At 33.9% G+C, this 13,237-nt stretch overlaps 2 protein-coding genes across 2 annotated transcripts; one reads left to right on the forward strand and one right to left on the reverse strand.

Annotated features, from left to right (window-relative positions):
• The first annotated feature begins 2,023 nt into the window (after positions 1–2,023).
• Positions 2,024–5,499, forward strand: LOC111885210 (protein FIZZY-RELATED 3). Its single transcript, XM_023881488.3, has 7 exons — positions 2,024–2,758; positions 2,943–3,065; positions 3,156–3,260; positions 3,368–3,547; positions 4,099–4,458; positions 5,004–5,135; positions 5,220–5,499. The coding sequence occupies exons 1-7, from the start codon at positions 2,201–2,203 to the stop codon at positions 5,271–5,273; spliced, it is 1,512 nt and encodes a 503-aa protein (XP_023737256.1). The 5' UTR covers positions 2,024–2,200; the 3' UTR covers positions 5,274–5,499.
• Positions 5,500–10,299: 4,800 nt separating this feature from the next.
• On the reverse strand, positions 10,300–11,249 carry LOC111885219 (agamous-like MADS-box protein AP3). Its single transcript, XM_023881495.3, has one exon. It carries the CDS (start codon positions 11,194–11,196, stop codon positions 10,534–10,536), a length of 663 nt encoding a protein of 220 aa, XP_023737263.1. The 5' UTR covers positions 11,197–11,249; the 3' UTR covers positions 10,300–10,533.
• Positions 11,250–13,237: the final 1,988 nt, after the last annotated feature.

The raw sequence follows: 13,237 nt of genomic DNA on the forward strand, positions 1-13,237 counted from the left end.
GAAGTAAGTAATTAGGTCGAACGTTGAATATAAATTGATCTCCTAATATGGTTGTAATCTTAATGCCAAAAAGTATGTGTATCATTGATTATTAAAAAAATCTCTTTCTAGTTTACATGTGGACATCACTTGATTACTTTGTCAAGTGAACCACGTTAAACCCTTGTGTTCTTATTGTTCACCACATATTTGTTCTTGTGTTTATGACTGTTTATCGAAGTTCTTAATCATAACAATAATGACTGATCTATTGGTGGCTATCATTTTCGATGTTTTTTCCCCTACTGCATGTCATTCCCAAACCTTGTAATAATGACTCTTGAAGAGTCATATTTTTATATACAGAACATTTTGGCCTATTTGTGTAGATTGTACTAGGAAGGAACAATGTCAAATCGATGAGAGTGAAAAATATTTCAAGTTTCTTAAGGATGAAGTTGAAGAGTGATAACTCTTCAATGGGTCGGAGAAAGATGATGAGAAAAGTCTAGTCGTGTGCTAAAGTGCATTTTTAAGCATATTGAAAAATATCTTACATTTAACCCGAACATAATCTTTTATAACATTATCAAACAACTCTAACATTGCCTTCAATAATTCATCAAGATATTGTCACATGTTTTCATAAATTCTTAACCATTAGTTTTTAGTTTCTCATATTTGATGTATTTAATATGACAATATTCACTTTTTCCTTTTTGTTGTCTTGACCAAATCCTACCAATCTTTTTCCTTATATTGGCTCGTAATTAGTTTTGTAGAAAGTTCTTATGATGATCGTTTCTCGGTTGTTAAGTATTTTCTATTTTGTTTCAAAAAATAACATTCTAAAAACATAATGAATTCAATGATGTAAGTAATTTGTGAAACCTTGCTTTTTAAATTTCATGATGGATCGTCATTAGGTAGCCAAGAGAGACGTGCATGATTCCTTCACGACCTTATAACACAAGACATTCCCTAGATAGCGAACTACATATTCAAATTTCAAAATGCTATTCTTTTTGTCGCTCTCAACTTTTTATGCTTACGATTTACATTGGTTAACAAACAAAAAGTAAGGTATACATTTTGTAACATATTTTTCCCCTATAAATAGACTTCTTCGACATTTGTTTTGTTCGAAAAATAGCCTTTCTAAAACATGATGAATAACAGACATGCAAGATTCATTTTTGACCTTGTAAGACATTCCTTAAATACCAAACAACTACGAATTCATATTTCAAAATGGTAATCTTTTTATAGCTCTTGACTTTTGATGGTTATGATTTACATCGGTCGACAACGGAAAAGTAAGGTAATAACTAATTCATCAGGCAACTCGTATTCCAACTCATTTATCTTGCATGAAACAAGTAATTTTCCTTTATTTTCCTAAAAAGCAATAATCGACATTTGCTATATCAGAGACAAGATATTATACTGATAACCTAAAGCATTCTCTAGGCGATCCAAAACCAGAGGATCGAGTTTTACGACTGTTATTTTCACTCTCTTTCATTATTTCACCAAAGTGCAGAGACAATCTATTTTCTTTTCATTACGTCTAACATTTTTAGTTTTTTATAACCAAACAAGATCACAAGATGCTTGCTACTTTGTTGCTCGTCATCACACATTTGCATGTAATATAGCAACCCTTATAGTCCATATGCAAACAAACATATGCTACATCAAGATATTCTTCTATCTATATAAATAAAACTTACTTTTCATTTAATAACCAACTCAATTAAAAATTTCAATTTCATGAAACCCTATTGATTAAATGTGATTGTTGTGTGAAGGTCTCTTAATGACCCTTATATAAATCTTGATTATAATTTGTTTAACATAACTTATAAAAGTTAGAAGTTCAAAGTTGAAAGCTCATTTTCCACCCATACATAATTCCTTTGTTCCTTCTCACGTGCGATTCACATGAGCAACACCAACTACATATGTCCAACGGCTACTTGGCGCTTGCCAGGCTCCCACTTCCAGCTTCTCTTGGACAATTGACCGTTGTAATATTTTACTAACTATTCCATATATAACCCCTAATGAGACCGTTATCATTTTATTTTTTCACCCCCCAAAGAGAAGCCGGATTTTTGCTTTTTCTTCGATCAAATCCATCGGCAATCTCAATCAGTAGCATAAGATCTCTTTTAGGATCTCGAATCCGAAAACCCATAAGTTATTTTTTACTAAAAAGATGGATTCGAATCAGAGAAGAAAGAGCGGGATCAATCTCCCGGCTGGGATGTCGGAGACATCTCTACGCCTCAACACCGGCGCGGGATCTCCATCTCCTCTCATCAGAGCCCTATCGTCTCCGTCGCCTCGAATAATGTCGCCACGAACCATATCCAATTTGACGTCGTCGCCGTCGTCCAAATCCGCCGGAGCCTGCAGTGATCGGTTCATACCGTGTCGATCTTCTTCCAGGCTTCATACATTCGGGTTACTGGATAAACCATCGCCGGTGAAAGAAGGCGGAGGAGCGAACAATGAGGCGTATACAAGGTTATTAAGATGTGAATTATTTGGCCCTGATTTTGGTTTTTCTTCTCCTGCAGGTGGGACTAAAGGTTCGGGTTCGTATTCGTCGCCGGCGAGCAGTCCCAGCAAGAACATGTTGCGGTTCAAGACGGATACTTCTGGCCAAAATTCGCCGTATTCGGGTTCAATACTGGGTCAAGACAACGGGTCGAGTTCGGAGTCTGCAACTCCACCCAAACCCCCACGCAAGGTGCCAAAAACACCACACAAGGTAACAAACACTACAATCATTAAAGCCCTAATTTTGACTTTTTCTGTATTCGGTTAAACAACAATCAATGTTACTCCATTTCTATAACCCCTTTTGGGTTTTTTTCTTAAATGATGCAATTGTGCCTTCATACGTTCCAAATCTTATGAAATTAACCAATTTTGTACTTTTCTTTAACGATTAGGTTTTGGATGCACCATCGCTTCAAGATGACTTCTACTTGAACCTTGTGGATTGGTCTTCACAGAATGTGCTTGCAGTTGGACTCGGAAGCTGTGTTTATTTATGGACTGCTACAACCAGCAAAGTGGGTTTCGTTTTTTGTCATATCAATTTGGTTTCTAACTAAAAATATGTTCAATTTACTTATTTTGACATTGTTTCTTGATGTTTTCAGGTGACAAAGCTGTGTGATTTGGGGCCTAACGATGGTGTATGCTCTGTTCAATGGACTAGAGAGGGGTCTTATATATCTGTTGGCACTAGTCTTGGAAAAGTTCAGGTACCCATTTGTTTAAATTTACCAATTTTGCTTTTTTTTTTTTTTAAATTGTGAAATAAGTATCATATTGAAGTTTTGACTTTTGAACCTTGTTTTGACTTTGATAGGTTTGGGATGGGACCCAGTGCAAAAAGGTTCGAACCATGGGTGGGCATCAAACAAGAACAGGTGTGTTAGCATGGAGCTCACGAATATTGTCTTCAGGAAGTAGAGATCGTAATATACTTCAACATGATCTTCGTGTCCCAAGTGACTACATTAGCAAGCTTGTTGGCCATAAATCAGAGGTAAACAAATTAGATTCCCTTCATTTATACCACTTTCCAAATATCTGAAAAAAGGGTTTGACGCAAAAAAGTAGAAACCCACCTTCATATATTTGTTTATAACATTGTAATTAATAACTCACTAAAATTATGACCATTCAATTTAATTTTATTTGATATATTCCTAATATAACATTTGTAGGCATAAAACATAGGAAACAATTTAATTTCTCAATTTTAAAAGAGTTTTTTCCATACAATTTAATTTCTCAATTTTAAAAGAGTTTTTTCCATACACTGCTTTAAAATGTTGTCTTCTACAATTTTATAAAGCATAAATTGTTATGTATGGAGACCACTTCCATTTGAAAACCTACCTTCATATAAATATGTCACATCATGAAAAATCTAAATTTCATTGATATAATTGCATAGATGTTTCAGAAATATATATTCTAACCAGGAAAAAAGTACAACGTCTTAATAGAAAAAAAAAATGGAACATATATTTTGATTCCTATAATTTGTTTAGAAAATAAATTGAAAATACAATAATTTGTTGTCGTATTCAGGTATGTGGGCTTAAATGGTCTCATGATGATAGAGAACTAGCATCGGGTGGAAATGATAACCAACTTTTGGTGTGGAATCAGCACTCCACACAGCCACTCCTTAAACTGACCGAACACACGGCGGCGGTCAAGGCAATCGCGTGGTCGCCTCACCAGAGCAACCTCCTGGTCTCCGGTGGCGGCACCGCCGACCGGTGCATCCGTTTCTGGAACACCGCCAATGGCAGCCAACTCAACCATGTTGATACTGGTAGCCAAGTGTGTAATTTAGCATGGAGCAAGAATGTGAATGAACTTGTTAGCACTCATGGGTACTCCCAAAATCAGATTATGGTGTGGAAATATCCCACATTGGCTAAGGTATTGCATAATTTTTTTAAGTAATTTTGGTTCTCGAGTATAGCTGGTTTTTGCAAATTTGGGACTCCTTTGCTGTTCTTGTTACGTTTTTTGGACCAAAATTGCAAAAATTAGCTACACTTGTGGACCAAAAATAGTCATTTTACTTTGAACAAGAAAAAAAAGACCTTACAAAAACTCAAATAAGGACCAAAATTGCAAAAAGTTTACTTACTCAGGGATCAAATACGTAATTTACTCTAACTTTTTTAGGACGAGTTATATTTTTGGTCCAAAAAAGTTTTCCTTTATCATCATTTGAGGTTTTTTGTCCCATAATTTAAAGAAGGGAAGTAGTATAATTGGTTTTTGCAATTTTGATCCAAGAAGACAAAAAAAAAACGTTACAAAAACCTCAAACTTTAAAAATTGCAAAAGAAAACTTGTTTGGAGAAAAAAATGCAAAAACCGGCTATATTCAGGGACTAAAATGTATCTTCAAGGAGGAATCTGGTGTTATTTTATAGAATATAAATTTATTTGAACAATTTTGGTGAATTTTATAGGTTGCGACTCTGACGGGACATAGTATGAGAGTATTGTATCTAGCAATGTCACCGGATGGTCAGACAATTGTGACGGGTGCAGGGGACGAGACTTTGAGATTTTGGAATGTCTTCCCATCTGTTAAATCTCAGGTACCTATTTCTAAAATTATATTGTTATTATTGGTAAAAATATTTAGATTGTAAATATTGTTGTTTTTTTTTTTGTTGTTGCAGGCACCTGTGAGGGACTCTGGACTGTGGTCATTGGGGAGAACTCAAATCAGATGATGATGATACAGCAGAAGATGAGGGATTGTAAATTATGGTTTTATCAAAATAGTAGAAAAATATACATGCATATAATACATGCACATACTAAGTTTTCATTTGATGATAGGGTTTTTTTGGGTCTATACTGGCGATAACAATAACTTTTTAGTGCCTTTGAGATAAATATCATTAAATATTTCAGTTTTGTCCTATCAATAAGAAAAACCCCTTCATTATTTATTTATTTATTTATATTTTTTGAGTTTTTACGGCTTGACCATTTTTCCATGTTTTACAAAAAAAGTATTACAAAAGTGGTAAATTAATACACGGGGTTTAATATTCAACTCCTTAAATTTAAGGGTTTAATATCAAGTGAATTTAAAAGTGTTGTTACAAAAGTATTAACAAAATCAGACGTTTTATATAGAATAAGAAATTAAATATTCTCCTACATTTTCTTTCTCCTTATATTTCTAGTCACATGAAATGTGACTATTTAGATAAAATTAATGATATTTTAGGACATATACATGAAAAAAAAAATATGACATTCAACTTTAAACTATTTAAAAATTGTCAATAAAAAATATTTCTCTTTTCATTAAGTAAAACTTGCAAGAAAGATCTTAAGAGTTTTTATAGTTTTACCCTATAATTTACCTTATTTTACCAAGGATCCGTGATTAATGCAAATCTTCTTTATTTACAAAAATGTATAATTAACGCTACTTGAATTACATGTCTGTAACTAGGACAATACTCTTACTTTAGCTTATTTTAATTATATTTTTTTCCTACTCATCTTCCTACCGATATCAAATACATGTGTCATATTTAATGAAATTAATGAGATTTTAATCCATCTGTTAACATTTAATATGTGCAAGAGAATAGATAGGAAAAAAATGTAAAATAATATTTAATCTCTTTATTTTTCAATCTTCTATTGCAAATTTATAAATCAGATTCTTGAAATAATAAACTATAAAAAAATCACCACATTGAACAAACAAACAACCTAAGGATTCCCAATACATAATAATAATAATAATAATAATAATAATATCAAATACATGTGTCACAATTAATGAAATTAATGAGATTTTAATCCGTTTGTCAACATTTAATATGGGTAAGAGGATAGATAGGAAAAAAATATAAAATAATATTTAATCTCTCTATAATATATTTTTCAATCTTCTACTGCAAATTTATAAATCAAATTCTTGAAATAATAAACTATAAAAAAATCACCACATTGAACAAACAAACAACCTAAGGATTCCCAAAACATAATAATAATAATAATAATAATAATAATAATAATAATAATAATAATAATAATAATTCTTGAAATAATAAACTATAAAAAAATCACCACATTGAACAAACAAACAACCTAAGGATTCCCAATAATAATAATAATAATAATAATAATAATAATAATAATAACTAGCAAAGAACTCGCGGCTACGCTGCTTTTAGGTAATATGGGAAAAATCGGCAAACTTCTTTTAGGTAATATGGGAAAAATCGGCAAACTTTAAAAAATATGCGCTGAAAGTGTAAATCACCACAAATAGGAGAGAAAGTCGACAACCTCTAAAATTAGATGTCAAAAGTGTAAAACAACCAAAAGAAGGGATACTGGTGGAGAAAATCCAAAAATGTTGTGGCAATAATGTGAAAGTTGCAAAAGTTGGGAACATATGATAGCAAAATTCTAAAGGACGTTTTTTGTGTTTTTTATGTCAAAATGTAAAAGTTTTGACTACAAGGACGAAAAGTATCAAATTCATTAAAGATTTGTGGAAAAAACACAAAAATATAAAAGTTTTCCCTACAAGGATGAAAAATGTCAAAGTTACTAAAGATTTGTGGCAAAACCCTAAAAACACAAAAACTTAATCGAAACACAAAAATATAAATTTTTTTACTTTAAGGACTAAAAGTGTCAAATGTAATAAACATTCGTGGCAAAAACCTAAAAACATAAAAGTTACTATTACTAACTTCCTTTAAATTTAATATATATATATATATATATATATATATATATATATATATATATATATATATATATATATATATATATACATACATTACAGCCCCACCTAAGCTTAGGTACTAAACCTCTTGAAAATACATTGTTTTACTATATAAAGATTACGGTTAATGGATTCACGATTAATACTTCAAGATGTAAATTCAAGATCGACACAGTAGGGTTTAGGGTTTAGAGTTTAGGGTTTAGGGTTTAGGTTTATGTTTATGTTTAGGGTTTAGGTTTTAGGGTTAAGGTTTAGGGTTTAGGGTTTAGGGTTAGGGTTTAGGGTTTAGGGTTTAGGATTTAGTGTTTAGATTTAGGGTTTAGGGTTTAGCTTTAGTGTTTAGTGTTTAAATTTAGGGTTTAGGTTTAGGTTTAGGGTTTAGTAATGTTCACTTGGATGAAGTAATAAACGATAATTAAGGAAAGAAAACGGAGATGATAAAACGATAATGAAATAAAGAAATGTTATGGAGAATGATATATTTACCTAGTGAAACCAAACCGGGTCTATTTAGCATGTTAAAAGGACATATTTTAGAGGTTTAATACCTAAGTTTAGGTGGGACTGTAATGTATATTCCCTATCCCATATATATATATATATATATATATATATATATATATATATATATATATATATATATATATATATATATATATATAATAACAACTGCACTTCCAACGTCTTAGTAACAACAAAGTATTTGTCCTTAAAAGAGGTTTGATGGTATTTTTTTACAAAATTGCAAAAATAGTCCATGTAGTATGTATTTTTTGGGGTTTTAGTCATAACTACGACTTTTTTGGATTGATGGTCCTTTAAAGATAGTTTCGTTGGGTTTTTAGTCCCTCAATAAACTGAAATGACCAAATTGCCCTTATTATATTTATTTTCCATTTTACTTTTTTTTTCTATAAATATTTATATATAAAAAATAGGGGCCTCTCTCTCTCTCTCTCTCTCTTAAGAAAACCTGTTGAATTCTTTTCTTCCTGTCCACCGTGGTTTACACAAAAAGGTGAAGCATGTCTTTGTCTCTTTCTTTTGAACCTATCCACCACAACTCCACCTTATATCACCGCCATTAAAATCCGTCAAGCAAGCCTCAAAACACCACCATCTACTGCCTTCCTCCGGTTTAGGGAGCTTGCCACCAAAAACCATCAAGAATCATCGCTGCCTCCATCAATAACCACCACCGGTGGCTTTGATCACCGTGAATCGCCACTAAACACCATTAAACCTCATCCCATCTCCTACTACCTCCCTCTCGACGACCTACTGCCCAGAAAACGAAGAAGATAGCGAGACAGCCAAGGCCTGCCACCTACGACCATCCACCGCTGCCATTACTGTAGAGTTCCGGCTGCCACCGCCAGAAGCCATTGCCCCTGCTGCTTTTCATTCACGGACTCAACTGTTTTCCGGTCACCACCAGCCGCTTCTTTCTTTCCCTCGTCTTTCCCGGTGAGCCTAAACAAGGACGAAGCAACAGAAGGCTGCTGGAGCAGCCTCTGCCGTCGGAGCTCTTTCCTCCACCAACAAATGTCGTCGTCACCGCTACTTCTTCCCTCCGTCGTACCCATCTCCGTTCGCCTCCATCCTCATCGAGCTCGTCGGAACTGGAAGTGGAAGCAGCGAAGCTGCCATCACCGCCCATTGTCACTGCTACTGTAGAGCTCCGGCACCGCCATATCCTGTTACGATCTAGGTGGGTAAACTGGGAATATGTCCGGTTCTTCATCTTGTTTGTATTCTTCTAGGTTGTCCTCCGATTCATCAATCGGAAGGGCCCTCTTCCCATGTCTCCGGTGATCCACCTTGATCGGTCTTTAGAGAGCTTGAGAAAGAGAGGGAGAGTGAGATCGATAACGAGAGCCTAGAGTGAGAGAGAGGCCTATTTTATTATTAATAAAACATTAAATTAAATAGAAAAAAAAATATAAAAAACATATCAAGAGGACAGTTTAGTCATTTTAATTTTTGAAGTGACCATTTTCACATATAAACTAGTCTAAAAGGACCAATAATCCAAAAAAGTCAGAGTTTGGACTAAAATCCTAGAAAAATGCATATTTGTCCTTTTTTTTTTTTTTTTTTTTTTTTTTTTTTTTTTTTTTTTTTTTTTAATTATGATTCTTAAAGGAGGTCTATTGCATATATGTCTTTTTCAAGCAGACAAGCATCGAAAATATGAAATCTTTGAAACCAAAGATCAAATCTTTCTCAAGTTACAACCATATAGACTCAAGTCTCTTTGAAAACATCACAATCAAATGGTATCCGCAAGATTTTAGGGACCTTCAAAGTGTGTTGCAAGTAAGGTAGAATGCTAATGGAAAGAAAGGAATTATCATTAAATGGAAGGATTTACCCTTATTCGAGACTATGTGGGAAGACTTTCAAGCCTTCAAGGAGTCGTTTACTGCCTTTAATCTTGAGAACAAGGTGAAGGTCTTGGGGGGGGGGGGGGGGGGGGGGGGTGGTTTAATTGATGCTAGGTCACCTGTCTTGTCTATACTTAGGCTAGAAGGAATAACGGAGGGGTAGCTTAGTCTTTTTGCTGCTTTTAGTCGGTTAAGATGTCCAAAGTTTGTTAGAAAGGTGAGGAGAACTATAAAAAACAGAAGTGAAGTGTTGGTGGTTCATTCTGGAAATTAGTATACAGAGAATTGGAGAGACTTTCCCCTATCAAATGGAGAAAATCATGCAATAACACTTAATTCAGTTTTTTGTACACAATTTCTCTATTTTCATTTTACAAATTTCTATTCTAGTCTATCAGTGTTCACTTCCTTCTCCTCTCTGTTATCTATGTATTTTATAACATAGTCTATTTGATTGTTGTTACCTATTTCATTACATTGTGAAATTCATAATTTCCACTTTCCAAGTTTCCAGGAAGCGTTATAGGTATCAAGCATCTGCTTGAAGCCATGGTTGGTTTGTTAAGTCATCATAAAGGAAACCATTTCAATTAATTATTGATATAAAGAAAAGTTGAATTTTATTTCTTTTTTCCTTTTCACATAAAGCAACAATGTACAATGCTCTCCTCAATTAGTACATTTCCTTAACTTTTATCAAGGATATCTCCAAGTCTCTATTCAATCTATACATGGTATTATAACAAATCCAATTGTAATTACATTTTTTCTTTTGGCTATCAAACCATTCGTTGACAAAACAAAAAAATGGAGTAAAATCACTGCGTAAAACTGAACTTAAAGCCAATGATAGAAAACCTCTGGTTTCTTGCTTGTTTGCTGGTTAAATGTGTCTGTGTCGTCGTCATCCCTCTCCATCACTGTCATGATTGGGGAATTGTTTACAGATGGTGACGCCATTGATCTCTGACCCTCAGTAAAAACAGTATTAGGCTGAATCCCGGAGTTTTTCTTCATAGATTCAATCTTGTTTTTAACAAAACTGATTTTAGCCTCCATGGATGATGCTAATTCACGTAATTCGATTTCGGAGAGATTGTCCAGAAAATCAAACCAAGTTGGAAATTTTTCTTCAATGTTGTTCTTCTTGGCGTTAAGGAGTTCTTTCTCCATCTTGATCTTTGTGTCATTGAAGTAATCTGACAAACCATAACAGCGATTTTTCTCAGGTGCAATACTGCGATTTTGAACATAACGATTGACCAAACTGTTGAATGTATCAGCATCGGGAGAGAAGATCTCTGGTTTTTGATGATCATTAGCGCAAATGATCATGGCGATATCGACATCACAGAGGGTTGCGAGTTCGTTAGCTTTCTTTATGATGCCCTGTTTTCTTGTTTCGAAAGTGAGATTGCGTTTCTTCACATCGTTGATGAATTCCATGGGAACCTTCGGTGGAGCCATTGCTTTGAATCTTTTGATAACAACACGATGCATACATCAATTTAAACAGAAGGATGTAGCAATAATCCAGTCATCATAATAACTGTTTAAAATTTTATAAGAGAGAGAGAGAGAGAGAGAGAGAGAGAGAGAGAGAGAGAGAGAGAGAGAGAGAGAGAGAGAGAGAGAGAGAGAGAGAGAGAGAGAGAGAGCAGGGCCGGGACAACACGATTGGAGGCCGGGGGCAAAATAAAAAATGGGCCCTTTCAAAAAATTTATGTATTCGTATATTACACTATTTTATACATACATAAAAATACATTTAAATTCGTACACCATAGAATGGGGAAAACTAAAAATACAATGCTATTAGAAGTATTAAAATACTAAAGTCTCATCCTCTTTGTTTATTCATTAACTTGTTCAGTTCTGTTCTTGTATATAAGTTGTTGACCTCCAACTGAAGTAGATTTATCATCGACAAAAAGTTGTTAGGTGAATTGCTTAAATCCAGAATACTTGTTGTTGTTAATAACCTAGAAGTAGTTGAAAAAACTATACAACAACAGAAAATTCTATACATATCAAAAACATAGAAATAAAAATAAAAAAAAGTATCATTCATAAATCAAAAATAAGAATATTAACATTACAAATCGAAATTACGCAATAAAGTTCAAGAATTGTCTCTAACTCAAAAATATTAACATTTGATTATGTCTCTAACTTGAACAACCTCATAAAAATTGAATTTCAAAAAAGAATAAGAAATTTCAAGAGGTATAGAACATACAGAGATTCACAGTCATATTATTATAAATCAATTTCACCTCTAACAGTCGATTCTGAAAACTGAACCTTCAAATTTCTAGAAATTGAGAAAGAAATCCAATTGAAGCAATGACCGGAACTCTGAATTCAAATCTCTAGGCCAGATTCCTAAAATAAATCAAATAACCTGATTACCTTCCCATTGGTGCTATATTAGAAAAAGGAAATCGACAACAAGAAGGGAAACAATAGAGTTTCTCATTTTCTGAAATCGTGAGAAGAGCGAGACACAATCAGTCTCTCAATTCTAAAATAACATTCGATTCACTAATGGTTGTTGTGGACGAATTCAGAAAATCAGAAAAGAATGAAAGAAATCGATTAACTTGAAATCTTGTATAAGAAATAGAAGAATGGTCGTTAACTCTTGCTTTTGGAGAAGACGTCGTTTGGATTTTCCATGGCAATGTTTGGATTTTCTGTAGAAATCTGACTATTGAAGAGTTACGACGCCTTGGAATTAGGACACATGCCAGGTAAGTCTCATTCTCTCCCACGCTCCATCTTTTGGATTAGTTCCTGATCAGAGTATTGGGGTTTGAAGTAGTCCAATTGGCTAAAAAGTAATGGGCTGTTAATATATAACCAAAATAACAAGTTAAAAATTGGGGCCCTGTAGCATTTGGGGCCTGGGGCGGTCGCCCAGCTTGCCCATGCCTATGGGCCGGCCCAGAAAGAGAGAGAGAGAGAGAGAGAGAGAGAGAGAGAGAGAGAGAGAGAGAGAGAGAGAGAGAGAGAGAGAGAGAGAACCAGTAAGTTTGACCTCGATGAAGAAGAAAACGAGAGAGATTAGCACGAAGGAATGCAATTAATTCAAATATTGATTATTCAAAATGAAAACGGTTGGTTTATACAGTTGGGAGAATCAGTAATTAAAATTAAACGAGATGAACTATTTTTTTAAGAGAAATTAAATTCCCAACCTCCTATTATGCCTATAAATATTCATACTTACATTTATATAAGGACACACCCTAGGAATGGATTTGATTCATACCCAGACTAGTCCTACCTCAACTTCTAACTTAAGGAAGTAGCTAGCCGCTGTTGCTATGCCGTGTTTGACGATTGTTGCTAGAATGAATAGCCAAATCAAGGGAATGAATCAAAGTTTTTTTCCGGGTATAAAAGAGGTTTCAGTTCTGATTTAGACTACGTACGAGGCATAGGATGGATAGGCACCAAAGACCAACAGCAAAAGAATAACCTAATTCTCTTAGTCAAGGTAGGGGTTTAGATCTCATCATGCCTTTTTTTTTTTTGC

The sequence above is a fragment of the Lactuca sativa genome, chromosome 9 (assembly GCF_002870075.4).
Source record: "Lactuca sativa cultivar Salinas chromosome 9, Lsat_Salinas_v11, whole genome shotgun sequence".
Taxonomy (NCBI): domain Eukaryota; kingdom Viridiplantae; phylum Streptophyta; class Magnoliopsida; order Asterales; family Asteraceae; genus Lactuca; species Lactuca sativa.

Coding starts and splice junctions, on each gene's coding strand:
- LOC111885219 (XM_023881495.3), bottom strand. CDS start 11,196: ATGCATCGTGTTGTTATCAAAAGATTCAAAGCAATGGCTCCACCGAAG.
- LOC111885210 (XM_023881488.3), top strand. CDS start 2,201: ATGGATTCGAATCAGAGAAGAAAGAGCGGGATCAATCTCCCGGCTGGG. Junction 2,759..2,942: donor TGCCAAAAACACCACACAAG/GTAACAAACACT, acceptor TTTAACGATTAG/GTTTTGGATGCACCATCGCT. Junction 3,261..3,367: donor CTAGTCTTGGAAAAGTTCAG/GTACCCATTTGT, acceptor TGACTTTGATAG/GTTTGGGATGGGACCCAGTG.